Source organism: Taurulus bubalis (genome assembly GCF_910589615.1).
Source record: "Taurulus bubalis genome assembly, chromosome: 16".
NCBI classification, from domain to species: domain Eukaryota; kingdom Metazoa; phylum Chordata; class Actinopteri; order Perciformes; family Cottidae; genus Taurulus; species Taurulus bubalis.
The window spans coordinates 9,392,854-9,412,014 of NC_136604.1; the positions used below are offsets into that span (position 1 = coordinate 9,392,854).

Here is a 19,161-nt window from a genome sequence, read left to right on the forward strand (position 1 = left end):
ATGGCTTTTTGTTGAGATGTTTGAAATAAAGTCTTCACTAAACACAAGCTTAGGATATTTTAACGTCTTGTTCTACGATATAAAACCGGTCAGTAGATACCCCTCTTGTTTCGTCATCCCGGCAACCCAATATTCTCACTTCAACAGGAAGAGTAAACAGGGTCTGTCACTCTGGAATTTAAAACATGTCCACTTTAGTCTACATTATAATTTGGGATACACACAATTTAAATGACTACACATTCACACTTTCTAAGAGGCAAATTGTTAACAGTCTTTTCACTGAGCAATATTTAAACATGTTTAGCACAATTTTAAACAATTTCTAGAAAATCCCTCATGATCTGTATCACGAATAATTAACTGAGCCAACAGTACCTCCACTTACTTGGAAAACATATTGTTCTGAAAGCTCCGATGCATCAGACTTTTGCGCTTTTATCATAAAAATATGGAAAATTAATGTATTTAGATATGAGTTCTTCAAAGTAGTCTGAACCAGGTTCTTCTCAAAACGCAAACTGTAAGTTAACTAGAATTTTGAAACAAAAAAATGTTTAAAATGATCATACATTTTTGACATTGCAATTCAAATTCTGAAAATGCAACATTTCTAGTTATCCTCAAGAGATGTTTTCATCTTTAAATAATAATGTAATAAATCATACTTTTCACCAGTGATTACCTCCACTGATATTAGTGTGGAGCTGTTCCAATACACAAGGGATGCGACTGGCTTTGTGGAATCACATGATGTTTGAAAAGGAAGTGCTGACTTCACTAAAGTCATCAGTGTACTCTTTCAAACCAAAGCCGAGTGGCCCATTGTCGTGAACAGTGTGTCGGCCATTCACACCAATCAGAAGCACCTCTTTCCAGGTTGTCGCTTCATTTTGAAATGGTTTAGAGGTTTATCTCATTGATCTTCCCGTCACACGCTGCAAAACTAAATAATTCCTCTCCTGACTGCAGAAGGCAGATAAGCTGATGTTGACCTCTTAACACTTTGGGAGGGAGTAAAAAAAAAAACCACAAGGATGTTGATCTAACAGGTCCATTTACAACTAACTGACCTCTGGACCGTTAAACCAGCTGAGCTGATACCAAATGACCCGTACCAATCAGTGGACTGAAGATGAAACATGCAGGTACCAGATCATGGAAGCCAATGACCCATCTGTCCTCACTAGTCCTTATGAGTCTTTCCTTTGGGTTCTTCGTCGTAAGAAACTCCATATTCATTTACTCTTGTTTTATCCACTGGGTAGAGCCTGAGGGGAGATAATTTGAGGTTAGAAAACTGTTGGGTGTGTTTTGTTGGTGACGTAGTAATCTGTTTGGTGTATGTATGTATGTTTCCGTACCATCTCTGGTAGAGGTAAATGAGAAACACCACATCGTCCCTGAAACAGGCCAGTCTGTGTGACGTTGGCATGGTGATGATGAAGGCGAACACATCGTCGATGAAGGTATTGAATGCCTGGAAAAGATCAAACAATAAATAAAGTAAAAAAACTAAATCGCAAATCACTAACAAGACTAGTGACAGGGACTTCAATCAAATAATCAATTTAACATTTGAAAATAACTTGATTGTTATGTCAAACAAAATTCAGTATCTGTCAAATAATCTCTTACAGAAAGACCACGATTTTTAGCAGAAAATGTGGTGATTGATCAGTTTATGTTAATAGAAGAGCAAATGTCTAAATCCAGACTTTTCTCATGAAAACATGTTAAATCAGACTAAACGGAATAACTAACTAGAGTCCTGTTCTTACCTTGTACATGAAGGCTTTCCAGGGCAGGTGGGCCACAGATTTTAGCTGTTAAATCAAAACATATTAAATCAGTGGGATGTTTGAAAGATAAAACAGTAAATTAAATTTAATGCAACGCTGTGGCGCTAACTTCCAGGCAATATCTGAACAATTTCACGTTTCAGCGAGCACATTTTCCAGTAAGATCTGGAGCAGTTAAAGGTTCCCTGTGGAGCGTTAGACCTGTTGGGGCGCTGTGAAGCTGGCTTTCTATCAGTAGGGCCAGGTTTTGTTTATCTCATAAACATATCTTTTGTTTGTTTACCAGAAAACTCCAGAAGGGGATCTGTACACTTAAACATTACATGTAGCATTTATTATTCTTTTCTTTCAACTTATGAGGCACGGCACACATTTTGAAGATGTCTTTATGATACGTGTATTTAGTCCATTGCCACATTAAACATTTTTATGAAAAGTAACACCGCTGCATCACACACATTAATCATGATAAACTGACCTTGTAGTTGACAAACAATTGAGGAAGCATGAAGAGGAAGCCAAAAGCATATACACCTGGAATCATCAAGAACATGTTTCATCAAATAATGGAAATCAACGTTACAATGACGTAATCAACTCTTACATTATAATATTGTTAATAGTACATTAGTTCAAATGTGTTTTACTGTTTCCATAGTGTTTAAAAGAAGCTTACCATTAACCAAACTGTTGATCAGCCACGAGTACCAACTAAAACAGAGACCGAGAAACAAAAGGAGATAATGACTGGTGAGACTGATCTGTGTCACTTTAGTAATCATGTTAGGAAAATGGTGCATGCTACGTACAAACACATACCTCTTATATCGTAGAACTATTAGAGCATACACAGCCCCTCCAATACACATCGGGTAAAGGAGGTATGAGAGATACTTCATGGCCTACAGAAAAGAACACAACGTAAGTGTGGATCCAGTTACAGACGATCTCTATTGTCCAGTAACAAAGGGGCCCGATGTGGTTTCGTTTATTATAGTCTGTCGTACCAGAGTATCGTACTCCTCTGTTCTCCTCTCCGATTCATCTAATTTCCCAAACTGTTTCACATAAAAGAAAAACACACAAATTATTCCCTAGCACACTTATTTAAACATTGTAGCATTTTCCATTTAAATTCATAACAAGGCAAATCAATCTTTACATACATTTGTTTGTTTGTTTTATGAGGACTGTTAAGTGTTGCTTTTGCAATTTAATGAGACAACAGCGAAAAAGATCAACCACACCCACACACACACCCACACACACACCCACACACCCACACACCCACACACCCACACACCCACACACCCACACACCAGGAATGTTGGTTTGCCTCCTTTCCAGGAAACCTGAATCTTAAGGGCCTTCTTCACTTTCCACACCTGCAACAAAAACAAAACACAGAATATTATGCATTAATCAACAAGATGCATTACCATGAACTCCACACATCATCACTGAAGTTGTTGAATTCATGTACACGTTTTATGTCTAGTGCATGCAGGTGTGCGTTTCCAGTCCGCGTGTACGTACTTCAATGATAGAACCGACGCCAGCCGGTATGAGGACAAGCAGGCTGGTCTGCTCGTCAAACAAATAGAGGAAAACCACGATGGTGCTGAAACATCGCCACAGCACTGGAAAACAAAACACTAAATGTTAAACTGCAACTGCTCTGCCTGAGTTACCGACATCGCTGTTGAATTATTTGGTCCGGACTTCATGCGGACTGCACTTAGTTCAGTAAATGTTTTCAGTAGCGTTTCAAAATGTTGGTGTATTTGAAGAGTTATGCTCCATCATATTCTATCCGCTCTGATGTTCGTGTATTTACTACTTTAGAAATCCATAAATTAAGTTGTCTCATAGAACCTGTACAGCACAGTTCCAGTGCAGGAGAAAGGTCTGGCCCAATAATTAGAAGTACAGGTTTCTTGCCCATACAGCTGTGAGCTAAATATTGCTTCACAGCCTTTTGCAGATGGCCAATTCCTTCCAATACCTCACAACAGGCACGAGGAGCATCCCTTACTGTGTATCTGAGTAGAAGGAAGCAGAGCCCAACATCTGGCCACGGCACTGTCTAGACTACAACACACTGCCTGGTTTCGTATAGATGCACTAGTGTTACACTCACTGTACTGCAGTGCTCTATTCAATCAGCCACAACACGTTTACAGTTTAGAGTCGAGTCTAAAGACATTTCCTGACTTGGCTTTCTTTTTTTGCATTCGTTTCCCATCCAATATTGTGTTTTTCACGAGGACAACGTCACCTACCTGCTTTGCTGGACATTCCCACCATGCTTTTCTTCTCCTTCCAGAAGCTGATGTCGTTCTTGAATGCCAGGAAGTCAAATAGGAGCTGAAAAAGCAAAAGACATAAACATACATGAGTCACGTTACACTTTATTGTTGACCGTTCATGTTCAGTGTTCTTTTTGTTTTTTTACTATCGAGGTATCTAGAACCTTTGAACAAGTAATTGTAAATTATGAGTGTCTTTGAGCTTCACTCTATTGAGTTCTGTTCTAGTGTAATGTGGTGCAGAGCTCTGTGGTGAAGACTCACATGGAAGGCAGCTACAAGGAAGGTCAGAGCCAGGAAGTACAGGTTGGTATCCACAAAGATTCCTTTAATCTCATCAGCATCCTTTTCTGTGAAACCTGCAACACATACAGGGAGACAAATATATACATGGTGTTAGCGAGGCTTCCGGACTGTGTGTGTGAGAGACAGAGAGATGATTAACTAACCGAACTGCTGCAGAGAGAAAACAGCATCTTGCATGTGGATCCAGAATCGTAGCCTCCCCAGAGAGATAGAGTCGTAGGAGATGGTCAGAGGGAGCTCCTTGGAGGTACTGTTGATCTCCTATTCAGGTGAGACATTAAGCTTTGGCTTTATATTCTGTGGTCGGTGACAACAAAATCAACAAGAATCTGGTAAATTGTATCATTCTTGATTCATTGGGCTAAAGTACACAGTAGTAGTAGACTACAGTAGCCATGTTGGCAAGCACATTTTAACTTTTGAATTGTCCCAAAAGAAGAAAAGTGGATTAGGCGTGAATAAACTCAGCTGCTGCGTAGTTTGATCAGAAGTTGGCGCTACAGGCTACGCATGGCCGCAAACCACCAAAAACAAGTAGAGGTAGTGAGGCGGAAACAAGTCGCCTTGGCCATCTAACTAACCTCATGTATGATAGGAAAATGGAGAGAGGTCTTTAATTGAACAAGTTTATATTATTCTTTCATGTCAGCTAGTCTTCACCATGTTTCATGTTGCCTGGAGATGAAAACAAGCATTCACACGTTATGGGAATATCCAAGTTAAATGTTCACGATATTGGAATATATTCTGCAAATGTGTTTAGCAGATCAACACTTTTTTGACGAAAGCAAAAACCTTAATTTTATAAAAAATGTCCATTTCCATACAGCTTTTGTACTGTGACACTTGGTCAATGGCACATTTTGAAAAGCCCTAATATTTTTCTATTATTTATTTTCTTATGGAGCTTATTTAAAAAAAAGGGAAATGCAAACGCAGATCTTTTTATGCACATTTCAGTCAATATCGGTCTAATACATATTATTTGTTTTAATGTAAAAGCTCACCACAAGGTCCTTGACACGGTTGCTGAGCTCATCAACAAACAGCAGAGGTAGATAAACCATCTTCTTACCATTTTGGAATCTGAAAAACAAAACATCCTCTGATGGCTCTGGGTCCAAATTAAAGTCTGTGAAATCCATTCAAAATATTAAATTATATACTATTACATACTATGTATTGTGTTTAACATCTACAATCGCTTCAACGTCATAACCAGATATTTTCATAGTGTTGCATGTGTCTGTTTCTGTGTTCACTGTCTTACACTCGGAGGTATCTGTGGACATCACTCGGCAGGTTTTCTTTGTCGAACAAGAAGTGGTCCCCGACAATGTTGAGGGTCAGACGGGTGCGCCAGTGGGAAACTGGGTGATCGGCGGTGGAAGAAGTACCAGCTCCTGTCGCAGGGTTAGCGTCACGTTTCTTCTGCTGGACTTTTTCTTTCTCCCCCTGTGTCGCATGGACAACCATTAGCAACTAAACTCTTCTGTGTCTTTGTGGATAAGATACAGATACTACATATTTGTTAGAACATTTGATACTTATGTTCTAACAAATATAAGTATTAATAACAGTACTACAAAAATAATAACTACAAATGAGTGAATATAATCTATTTAAACATCATACATCACAAAGCAAAAGCATTTAGTAGTATTTCTCACAGTATCTTTTACCATGAGAGTTATATAAAACATTGAAGTCGCTACCTTAAGCTCTTCCCCATGCCCTTACACGACCTTCATTCAGAAAACATGAACAATTTAGTACCTGTGGTTGATCCTCTCCGGATATCAAAGAGATTTCAGCCGGCTTAGGGACCATGTTTGTGGTGAGCTGAGCCACCAAGTGGACCTGTTGTGGATCCTGCCACGGAGTGATGCCGGCTTGATGGACAAATATCAGTGCATATAAAGTTCCATTGTTGCGGGTCTTCTTTGGGATGGAGACATTTACTATCCTGGAGGAAAAAGAGAGGAAGAGGATGAAAGGCAGTATGGCTAATGTATGCAAATGAATGAACTGATCAGATCTGAGGACAGAGATTCTTCAGGAATGATGAGTCACTAATTTACTATTCTATGTAAGAGTAAAACCAACCTCTCAAACTTGTTGTTGACATCAAATGTTTCCTCTTTGTGGATCAAAGTATGTCCTCCCTCTGCATCGGGCCGGAGTGCAGTGTAGATACTCAACTGCATACACAAGAGAGGTGTCACAGATATTATTATACAGTATGTAACCTGGCCATTTAAACCAAACCCAAAACCAGCCAGACAGTTGAGGCGAAAACATACTGGATTCAAAATTGTGCAGTGCGACCATCCACCCCTCCACATTACTGACCTGTAGTTTTGGGTCCCCTGCCAGAAAGGGTGTGATACAGTTGTCCCTTTTGGGGCTATCGCAGGGTTTAGTGTACACTATCCCAAACATCACCCAGCAGGTGTGGAGCACGTACACCCCAAACAACCCCACGATCAGGGTGGTGAAAGATGTTTTCAGGAACATGATGCTAGTTTTGTCGTCTCGTCGCAGCGTCTCCCTCGGCTAGCTGCGCAGCACGGCCATATGTCTGTAAATAAGGAGTCACAGATAGAGGGTCAGTGTGGAGTATGAGGCTCAATGCTGACTGTGTGATGTGAACGAATGCTGCCGAGACTTCATCAGCTGGCAGAGAGCTGGCTGTCCTCTTAGCACTGACTAATTACCGACTTGTCATCTGAGAAATGAAATTACACCACATGGCAAAAAGTATGCAAACACCTGCATAGTCACCATATGTGGCTGTTAAAGATAAGGCCTGCCTCGCAGTCAGTGTTCATGAAATGCATCCAAAATGTGATGATGAGACTGAGGTCAGGGCTCTTTGAAGGCAAGTCAAGTAAGCTTTCCTTTATGAATGTGGCTTTGTCTCACAGCATGGTTGTGTTTTAATAGAAAATGCCCTTCCCTAAACTGACATCATGTACACAAGGTTTCTCAAATGTTTGGCAGCATGCTTTCCTGCATGAAACAGCTCTTTTAGTGGAAGAACATGCTCATCCACATTTCGTTATATTACACAACACAGACAGCTTCGCATCTAGATGGTGGGTTGATGCAACACATATATTTAAATAGGTTTTAGCAGCTGTCATTTCAGTCTATCAGACCAGTTGTGAACACTTTGAGCAGGTACTGCTGGAGTTGTCAGACTCTTCTGCAACTCATTTACTTATGCACGGTTTCAGTAAATAGCAACTGTGGTTGTAATTTACCACCATTTGATCACTTGTAAGTCGGCTGAATGCTTTCTAAAGCTCTTCAGGTCCATATGGTTGCTTCTCTGTGGTTTTACACGATCAAAGGATGTGTTTTCCTCATGTTTATTGACATCTGCTGGCTTAACCTCCTCTCTACAGAGCGCCAGATATTAAGGTTGTCGACTTGTTTTCCTATCATATGTTGTGACGTATAATGCATACGGTAACATTCAGCCGTTGACGTTGAACCTACCGGTGTTGAACTTAATGTGGCAGGCTGTCAGAGACAGGACTCTCTCTCTCTCTGGCTATCCGTCCATCCGCGTTACCGGCGCTGCTGCCGGGTCTCGCTCGTTAGACGCGACGACATTGAGTCTTCAAAGCCGTCCACCGTTTTGTAGCTGAAGGCATGTGCTGTCTACTCGGCTGGCCTCTCCATTTAAGAAAAACACGGGTCTGCCACACAAACTGCTGCCTGAAAGCGTGAGGTGGATCTAAATTTCCGCCATTCGCTTCCTGGTTGGTTTCTTGTACGGGATTTCGTGGGTGGTGACGCGAGACTTCATGTCATCGAGAAGCTTGAAGAATGACGATACAGACTGAATTGGAATAGTACAGCGATTCATTTTGTCGCTATAAACAGCTATTATAAACGACAAAGATGTATTTATTCATCATGACCTGTCCATTTCAGGGCTTTCAGTTTTAAACTCTGATACTCGGCCAGATTATCACACACATTATATTATTTGATGAAACAAATAGAGGAAAGGTTGAGTTTATACAGTAAGAGGTTTGTTTGGGAAAGTGTTACTTAATTATGGGAGTCACAATGCTGTTCAGGCATGAGTTAGGTTCTTCGAAAACAGAGTGCCGTGACCCGGATTCGAACCGGGGTTGCTGCGGCCACAACGCAGAGTACTAACCACTATACGATCACGGCTGGCCACTGGAGACAAAGGCTGTTGAGAGAAGTTTTAATTATCTCGCAGCGATTAAAACGATTAAACGGCTAATAAGCCTATTTTTCCGATTTGCCCAAAATACAAAGTCAGGGTGACATTTGACAACCTAAGTTACTTGAATCTGTGCAGAAGAGGTCAAAATCACCTCTGTGAGTTCAGTCCAGAAACAAAAATATTTCCACTTCAGCTGAAAGGTTGACGAATTATCCATAATTAATTTCTTGGCAGAAATACATTCCACACCATCTGTTATATTGTTTATATAATAAATGCATTAAACCACTAGACACATTTGCTCCTTTTCCCCTCACGATCGTCTGATTTATTAGAAGGCTAATCTTTATTTTTTATTTTGTCTCATTTTAGTTCTTCGTCAAAGTAAACATGATGTAGGCATTTTCGGCATTATTTGTGAAAGTATCAGTCTCCTCGTCATCTTTGATTGAAACGGATTAAATACAGGGTTGCTGTGAAATGAAAACAAATCTATTTTTCCTAGAATATCATGGGCAGCAAAAGGACACGCATAATGAATAGCCTAGAATAGGCCAGCACAATTAGGTTATAGACAACAATGATGGTTATTTCCAATAAATTACCATTGGAACTTTTTGCATTTAAACAATTATTAGTCGGATAAATAATAGAAGACTAATAGACTAATGTCCACTGGCCAACTGAATTTAAGTTCTGAAAATAAAAATAATTGATAGTCATATTAGTTCGAAATTGAAGAAAAGAGTGTTTAAAGTGTTAACATTCTTAAGTCTGGCTAGAGTGCTGCGTATGGTTTTTAAATGGCTATTCTGGAAACATTGTTGATCTAGAATGACATGTTACTCTCCATATAGAATGATCTATATAGCATCTATCAGGAGGCTTCTCTCCAATAACCATGCATGCATATTGTGGGTACATCAGAATGCTGGATCTCAGGACTGCATGTATTGTGATTTATTTTGAAATTCTCTGCCTCCTGTGCCCTGTGGTTGTGTGATTTCATGTCCTTGTGGTAATCAGTCTTGTCGACTGATTAGTTTCTTGTGTATTTATAGTCCTGTCTTTTGTCTGCTGGTTGTTGTCGCGTCTGATATGTTCGTATCGCTTGTGCACATTAAAATAAAATCACTGTTTATCATTCTTCTGCTCACTATCTATCTGCATTTGGGTCCATCCCCAGTTGTCTTTATGCCCCACCGTGACATGTATAATGACTCACTTGCAGTATTTCAGAAATGATTATACCTTTAATCCAAGCTGATCCAGCTTTGGTTGCATAAGACCTTCCTGTGACTGTGCCTCCTACTCCAAGGTGAGGCAAAGAGATGCTGTGAGTGCTGCACGGTTACCCACATTGTTGTTGTCCGACCTAACCGGTCTCTGATCCATGGCCTGTTTATTATGGGACTGTGGGCGTATTATCATGCAGAAATGTCTGATTTTCCTCTTTAAAATTAGGGAAATCTTTTAATTTAAATTGATTAAAAGCACAGGTTATAAAGTGCTATTCCTTTCAAATGGCATCATCCACATGTTTTAAACCTTATCAATACTGACTCATGGAGGGTTGTAGTTGCCTGAAGGTAAAGTGACCTAGCAGCTAATATATATTTCTCACACAACCTTCGGTCATATAACACATTTTTTTGCAATGCTTTTGCTCTCTCTGAAATATTCGTAGTCACAGTGACATTTAATCAGTGACATTTATCCAGACACTGTTCGTCCCTAAAAGACAGCGTAACCTACTGAAATCACTCCTGTGCTGAAGATGGTCAAGCTTAACTGCCTCTGTGAGTTCAGGTCAGTGGCACAGACCTCAATCTTCGTGGAGTCCTTCCATCTCTCAGTGTTTTCTTATCTCACATGCATTGCAGTCACACTCCTTTACCCCCTGCAGTTGGCCTACGTGTTGAAGTGTCAAAATGGTCCTATAATTTGTCCAAGAACTCCCGTGACCTCAGTGACAGCGCATATACATTAGCTGTGAATTCAGCACCATCATCCTGAAAGTGCTCTGTGGGCAAAATTCCCAACTGAACATCATTTCATAAATCTGCTGGTGGATATTATAAGGCTTCCTGTATATCAACCGCGACCCCGTCTGTCTTTGCTGCTTCACTGAGAGAGATGTGCCCAATCCACTCCTCTACTCCCTGTACACAGATGACTCCTCCTCTCTCGCTTCCTGACTGTCAGATGGCCTCCAACCCTTCAGGGCGTCGTCAACACAGAGGAAATGGACTGAAATGGATGTCTTATAACATGCTGGAAAAACTAGAGGCAAGGATGTCACAGAAAAATGTCACAAAAACATTATCTTTCTAAATTAACTAACTTGTTCATGCATTTCTTGTTGTTCTGAGGTTTTCGCTGTCCTCCTTTATACATCTGTCTTGTTTGGTCTTTGATGAAGTTGATGTCACCTTCATATCTGTTTGCTGTTTTTCATGGCTTGAAACCAATAAACAACAAATCCATGAATATATCAACGGTCATCCTAAAATTGGCTTTATCAACATAATTATTAGCAGTGGACAGTACATTTACTCAAGTACGTATCTTTCTCATAATTTAAGTTTATGACATTGAATCTATCTACTTGTGATTTTTCAACCGTATGTCTCTTCTAAATGTCTGTTTAGAAGAGACATAGGGAAGTCCCATTGGGACGTTAATTTTTGACGTTAATAGTTCTGCCATTATCATCGTTATCATAACCAAGGATTTTTACTGAATCAAGTATTTTCATTGTCTTACTGGGACATTTACTGGAAAAAGAAAAAGAAGCTGAATACTTCTTCTACCATCCCCCATGTATTAATGTGATTAGATGTCCATTTTGAGCATATATTGTCTCATTTTTTGCGTTTCACAAGATTTTTATTTTGAGGACTTAATCCATTATTGTAATGATTAAAAACAAAAACAAAAAAGTGCATGAATAAGAGGGATCTGCATTACAGTCAAACCTCCCAAAGTAATGAAATACTCTGAGCCTTTGGGTGGAACCGCACATCGAGAAAAGAGAAATGCAAAGAAAAAATGGCATCACTTTAGATATATGACCACGAGAAGGGCAGAACTTTCCCCTCATGTATTCCACGCCCGTTCACTTGTCAGATGTGATTAAAAAGCTTCAGCCTATCCCATACCAGTGATGTACTTGTTCCTTCCCTCAGGAAACCTGAGTCACATACATTAACTAAATTGCTGAATTTGTGGTCCACTGTGAGCCAGCGAGCAGGCGAATCTCCTCAGGCAGCTTCTTCTTACCGTCCCTCAGCCTCCGTTTGAGACTGAAGGTGACCGGACCTTTCGCTCTCAGGGCCTCTCAATTCTGAAACACCCAGTTGGGGAATGCTGCGCTGGCAGATTCAGGGTCTTTTAAATCATTTCTATTTCTTACTTTTATTCGTAACAAGTCATCTTTCTCTGTCCTTTTTTTGCTTTTATGCTTATCTATGTTCTTTAATACAGTGTGTCTTTCCATTTTCGGCTACTTTATACTTCTACTCCACCATAATTCAAAAGAAAATATTGTACTTTTTACTTTACATTTGTTTGACAGCTGTAGTTTGAGATTAAGATTTTTGATACAAAACATGTGATCAGTTAACACATTAAAACACATTTGTTATAGATTAGACAGATAAATAGTGGAGAAAGTTGTTTGAATTAGCTGCATATCAACAGGCATCATCTAATGATGCCTGTACGCATTATTAACCACCATAATACCGTAAGAACAATTAATAATATTTTTTTACTTTTCTTAAAGTCCTTTTTTTTACCCCTGCTTTATTGTCTTTTCTAATTGTATTTCAACATTTGTGTTATGTTGTCTCATTTTTGTGTTACTCACATTGTGCCAATGGCAAAAAGAGCATGGTGAAATAACAAAATGTTTGACTTTGCCTTCGTAATATCGATATATCTCCATAATATCTCCATAATAATTAGAGACAATGCATTCCTTCTCCAAGACAAAGCTACAGTGATAGCACGCAGCTCTGCTGAAGTGTCCTTGAGCAGTACAGGAACAACTCAATGATTCCTCATCTCCAGCTGAACCTGCTGAAGGAGAAATGTAAAAAAAAAAAGAAACAATCAAACAACTTAATAGTGTGCAGCAATGTTTTTCATGTAAAAAATCCTAACTTGTTTTAGCTTGAACTATTTAACATAACCTTGGTGGCAGTAGAGTTAAACATTTCACCACTCAGTGGCGCAACAGCTCCATCTACAAGAAACTGATGGACTCAATTCGTTCATGACCCATTCTGCGGCTGCAATCGGCTCTCCCTCTCTCAGTTTCCCTCCGTCTGTCTGTCTCCGTCCTTCCTCGATACTCTGCGATGATCCATAATCACCACTCCGTGCGTCTCCATCAACATCCATCACTCTTTATGGAGTTTCGCAGTCAGGGGCGCAGAGGAGAGAAATTGAGAGTGAGAAAAAAAGACAGCCTTCCAGTCCGGGGCAGAGAGAAGGCTACTCAGCACTCTATTTCCAAATGACCTCCCAGATAGAAACGCTGTGTCCCTGTTCACACATTCTCAATTGCAATTGTCTTGGAGTATTAACCCAACAGCCTTTGCTCTCCAGTTGGGTGAGCCCCGCTGACCCGCTCCCTTAACCCTTAATTTGAATAAATTACATTTTCACAAAAGTATAGTTCCAGGAAGGGAGGTGCACAGACCTTTTGAGAGGCTGCTGCTCTAACTTAAAAAAAAAGGGGGCAAGCTTTTAGCTGATACCCATCAGCATGTACTAAATGTTGTTGTCATTTGTATAGAACAAAGTTCAAATTAGAAAATAGATGAAATTATAAAAACTGCACATTGTTCTTCCAGGTTAACATAAAGCCCATGTCCAAAGTTAACTGGCTTAATTAATACATTCTTCAAAGAACAGCTAAATTATGGAAATATTTTGCTTGCCTTATTTTACAGCCAACGTACGGCTCAGCCAAAGAGGGCAAATAGGTCTTGTGGCCTTGTTCACATATTTCTCTGTAGTTGCTCTGAAACAAACCAAGCAGATAGAGTTATATGTATTTTTGGAAGGACTTAATGGAGATATCTGGTGGCCAGGTTTGAGCTCAGCAGAGAGGAGGCAATTGCAGAAAACACTAAGAAATTCATAGGATATTATTATTACAAAACAAGGTAATATGAGCATTGCCGTTTTTATGCTCCACATAGCAGCTGGGAGGTTATAAGTTGGTGTTATACTACAAAGACCCTATACCTGACAGCTGCTGCACTTAGATTAAAGCTTAGGTGGTGGAGCAATAGTTAGTTACAGCAGCAGGGGAGCACCGACCCTGTGGATGTAGGGGTATGACTTCTTCCCATCTCTAGTATGACGAATGATAAATCCAACTGGATCGGGGGTGCAGCAACACTAAAAAGCTACAACAAACGTAGTGTTTGTTGTGCTTCGTTAAACTGACAACCAACATAGTGTAGGTGGGTGTGTTGTCTTTATTTTATAGACAACGGTCAACACTGGAAGATGTAGCGTTTCAGGCTTCGTCTGTCTTTAAAAGTAATATATTTTTGTCATAAATACACCAAATAAAATACAGCCTTTCCTGGGAAGGTTCTCAAATATGGGCTACATTTTTAGTAATACGCCGTTCCACGTTATGAAGGAAAACTTTGAAGAAAATTATGCTTTCTGGCAGCTTATTAGCCCACCACTGCATCATCCTGTGCAGTATTTGGGGAGGTGAACGGAGCCTTCCTACAAAATGCAGCGAGTGCTGCCAAGTGCAGAGGTCCATTAAAGAATCTCTCTGTGGTACGTATACTGTAGAGATAAGGCTGAAAATCATTGGAGTGGTCCTTTAGGCAAGACAGCTTGCATCAGTCAAGCTGTCCGGTGCCAAACATTGCAGGTTTTGGTTGTAGGCTACTGAGCAGCAGCTCTCAGCTGTGAGCGAGGGTAACTTTGTGAGTTAGATGCAGGGTGGGGGGTGTTGCTGGAAGAGCGTGAGCGTGTTCACTCAACCTTTTCTGGGTCAATAACACTAAAAAAGCCACCAGTCTCTCTCCTCTCATCTCAATCAACGCTATTGCGTTGGTAATTTAGAGCGGGTGTTAAAAGGAAAATAACTTGCCTCATTTAAATGCTAATTTGTCGTCAGCAGAAGATTCACTACAATGGCAACAGGTTGGCAGAATATGGAATATATTGTGTGAGAGCTCATTAATCAGACACAAAAGACAGTTTCCCATCCACAATTCCCCATAACAAATCTTTAATTTCTTTGTGCATCTTCTGTGGCCCAGGAGTGCTGCATAAATACACAGGAACCAGTGGTCCGCACTGCTGCCGTGACTAAACACTATTACTGGTGCTTCTTTTTACAATCACACTTTCTCCGTCAGTGGTGACAGTAACAAACGGCTTTTTACATTTCTTTATTCAACCATCATGCCAAAAAGCGATGGTGTCTTTGCAGTTAATACAGGAGAATATGCACACCACGTGTATCCAAACCACACATATATTTGAATGGACAACCAATATGCCAGTGCATACAATAGCCATGACTATGTTGGCAGAATAATATGACGCATCTGTGTGGAGTATATTGTAATACATAATTATGTTTTTGTCTGCAACATTTCAATGATTCCTTTAATTTCATGTACAGTGTTTTTGAATTTTTTTATATATTTGATGCAGTATTGTCTCTGTACTCCTACTATTTGCAGTACTTTTGATTGAGTTTTTATTGCGTACTGATTGAGTTGTTAATGGTTTAAAAATAAATAAAAACATTTGATACTTTTTAAAAATCCTGTATTGTTTCTGCCCTTTTAGTTTTTTCCCTCCTTCCTTCCCACCTTTCATCTGGTCTACCTTCCTTCTTTCTGTCACACACACACACACACACACACACACACACACACACACACACACACACACACACACACACACACACACACACACACACAACACACACAAACGCACGTGTATACACACATGGATTTCTCTGAAACGCTGCCACTCTCCCACAGTCTGCCACTCTCTTTCTTTTAATTTCTCCCAGCTCTACCTCTTTGTCCCGCTCTCTCACCGTCTATCTGGATCTTTAACCTCTTTCAATCTGTCTCTCTGTGTCATCCTCCGTCTCTGTCACTACTTCTCTCTCTCTGTCACCTGCCGTCTGCAGCCACCCTCGCTCTGTCTCTTTGTGATTGAGCAAGTTGAGAAGTTTGTTGGATACCCTTCTACTGTCCTCCAAGGTTAACCACACACACACACACACACACACACACACACACACACACACACACACACACACACACACACACACACACACACACACACACACACACACACACACACACAAACAGACACTGACCTCTCTCTATCCATCACTGGCTCTTGCAGGCGTTTCGGCTCTTTTTTTATTTGACATGCTTGGCTTAATAATGTATGCGAACATCTATTACCATACAATTACATTTTGTGTACGTGTGTACAGGTGTGTGTTTGCATGTTTGCATTCATATGTGTGTGTGAATTTGTGTGGCTTGCTCATTTAGATTGTGGACCGTATGATTTTCCATTATGCAGGGTTGACAAGGAAATGGCCAAACTTTTAATTGGCGGGGATACGCCTGCGACACAAGGTCATTGGCTGATAATATGTCAATTATATGTGGGACGGCTGAGAGAGCAAGCTGAGAAAAGAGAAGGGTGGTAGAATAGAAGAGGAGAGCAGAGGATGGACATAACCTCATTTGACTTGTCAGCTCTGACACAACACGCACTCACTCACTCTCACACACACACACACACACACACACACACACACACACACACACACACACACACACACACACACACACACACACACACACACACACACACACACACACACACACACAGTCCCCTCCAGGCACAACAGCAGGAAGTCTTCAAAGCACCAGTCCACTCTCGTTCTCATGCTCTCCTTTCTCACTCTATTTTGCCCACATGCACTCCCAGGTTAAGGGGAATGTTTCATATACTGAGGAACTGCAGCATGATGTGGTTTTTAAATTCATGGTGAACTGTTAATGCAGCTTAATCTATATTACCAAATCAAAACTTGTTCACCGTTTCTGTCTTCCTCGGCCCCCACGGCCTCCATTTGTTCCCTCCTCAAACTTGTTCTTGATCTCCTGCTCGACTTTGTGCTTGTTATCGGGAACCATGAGGACGTCCTTGTTGACGCCAGAGGAATTTGTCTGTTGGGCATGAGGTGACTGTAGTGACACACCATAACAAAAGCTTTAATCTTGGACTTTACACATGGCGGTAAGGTCGATCATGTCATCTCTGGTGTTGTTAATGATGAAAGCATTGCTTTTTTTCTGTATTTTTGTTATCTCTCTCACTCAGTAAATGTCTAGTCATGTGGCCAATTGACTTTGACAAGGAAAACGCAGATCCAAAGATGGTTACACACTTTGACACATCCATAAGAAAATGTTAATATCATTATTAGAAGGCCAATTGAGTTTCTATATTTGATAGAAATTCAAACATGTCTTGCCTCTCTTTTTGCTTTAAAGTTGGCTTTAAAGAGTGTTGGCATCTAACGGGAGAAACACATCAATGCTCCACATTCACTGAAGAATAAATAAAACCAGGTTGCGCTAAAAACTCTTTCTCCTTCACATCTTTTGCAATAACATTTGCATAATTTTTCTGCATTTAAAAAAAAGCACAAGTATCGTTTAACATTTAAAATGTGCATAATAAACACATGTCACCATCATATCTTCTGTTGCCCCAGATCTGTTGCTCTGGGGCAACAGATCCTATTCATGCAAGTCACTTTATTTGGGCGATTTACCAGAAGGAATAACAGGAAATGAAAGGTACCTCCTGAAAATATTAACAGTATTAACAGTATTGGCAGCAAAAAAAAACAATCACTCGTAACTGGTTACAAACTGACCCACCTTCAATAGAAAACTGGACTGAAATCATTAAAGAAATCCACGATATGGAAAGATGTACCTCCCTAACCTCACACGTTTTGGGATTTTGTTTGCTGGCTCATTATCTCTTAAAAAGACTATCCTCAACCAGGATGCTACTCTATAAAAAAACACTGTGTATAGAACCCTTTGAATGTATTTTTTGATATCTGTTTGTTGGGCTGAATTTATGGTTGACACGATTGACTGACATCGTTGTTGAAGTGGTTTGTGGTTGTTTGGATGAAATCTTTATTTAATTTGAATTTATTTTATTTTTACTTATTTACTTGCTTAATCAGTTTTTTTCTTTTTGGTCCTTCTTGGCCAGATGCATGGTTAATTACTTGTATTCTTTCTTTTTTTCTAAAGGAATTTACTTATCGATAACTGTAAAAAAAACACCTAAATAAAATATTATGTATCAATAAAAACAAACACACGTATACATTCTCGCCCTTTACCCTCTTTCTCTCCCTTGATTTTGGATGCTGCTGCTCTTTCGCCCCGCTGAGCTCAGATGTGACTTCAACACTTTCACAGACCGCTGGCCTCCATACTGCGTCTATGAGTGTGTGCAAAGCTTCGATTGTTTCTCTCTTCATCTCTCCTCCTATTCTCCCCTTCACTTCCCCTCATCCCCAGCCTGGCTTTTCACTCTTTTACTCTTCTCATCTTATTTTTTCTCCCCTGCTCACCTTTTCCCCTGTCCTCTTTCCTCCTCCTCCTCCTCCTCCTCCTCCTCCTCCTCCTCCTCCTCCTCCTCCTCCTCCTCCTCCTCCTCCTCCTCTTCCCCTCTTCCAATCTCTCCATCTCGACATGTGTGTCAATTTGGATGAAGTGGCTCTTGTCGCTGTGGCGATGCAGAGATGAGTGGATCATGGAGGGAAGGCGAGACGGAGGGCTGAAGGGACAGATGCACCAAGCGAGAGGTAGTGGAGGAGAGATGGAGAGACATCTGATGTTCTCTCGCTGGGGCAGCCATGAGTGGAGCCACAATCTGTAAACACACATGCCCAGCTGGGAGATGAACACAGGGGAAATCTGTGCCCTCTCAAACAGAGAAAATTAACACAACAGGAAATTGTTTTTTGCTTTCTGTGCAAATATGATAGTATATACCTTGATGAATGATATGTACATGATATGTGCAATGTATTTAGCTACAAAGGAAATAGATAGATGACAGTTATGATGAGCGAATGAGTGAGTGTGAAAGAAGCGAACACACTTTAATTCTTAAAATAATTGGTTGACATTTCGAGAAGTACGCTTTTCACATTCTGGTGGAAAGTTAGAGGAGAGAATCGGTACTACGCTCATAACTGTGGACTTTGGTATTATAAAAATAATGCAAACAATGTTCAGAGCTAAAGCAAAGTCACTGCCAGACTGTCTACAAAGTTATTTTTTGAGAGTTTGTAAGTTTATCATACAAAAAAGCTAAAAAAAAGGGATTAAAAGAAGAATTTATCTCGATTGTAGGAGTTAAATTATGGAACCAAGCTAACATACATGTGATGATGTCCTTCCAGATT

At 40.2% G+C, this 19,161-nt stretch overlaps 1 protein-coding gene across 1 annotated transcript; it reads right to left on the reverse strand.

Moving 5' to 3' along the window:
• Positions 1-1,144: 1,144 nt before the first annotated feature.
• Positions 1,145-6,934, reverse strand: clptm1l (CLPTM1 like; the record flags this gene model as incomplete). Its single annotated transcript, XM_079232278.1, has 17 exons — positions 1,145-1,271; positions 1,365-1,480; positions 1,782-1,826; positions 2,281-2,336; positions 2,479-2,513; positions 2,622-2,704; positions 2,810-2,860; positions 3,122-3,187; positions 3,339-3,442; positions 4,085-4,169; positions 4,376-4,470; positions 4,561-4,678; positions 5,425-5,503; positions 5,688-5,872; positions 6,194-6,383; positions 6,524-6,618; positions 6,770-6,934. The coding sequence occupies 17 exons, from the start codon at positions 6,932-6,934 to the stop codon at positions 1,187-1,189; spliced, it is 1,653 nt and encodes a 550-aa protein (XP_079088404.1). The 3' UTR covers positions 1,145-1,186.
• Between the last annotated feature and the right edge of the window lie 12,227 nt (positions 6,935-19,161).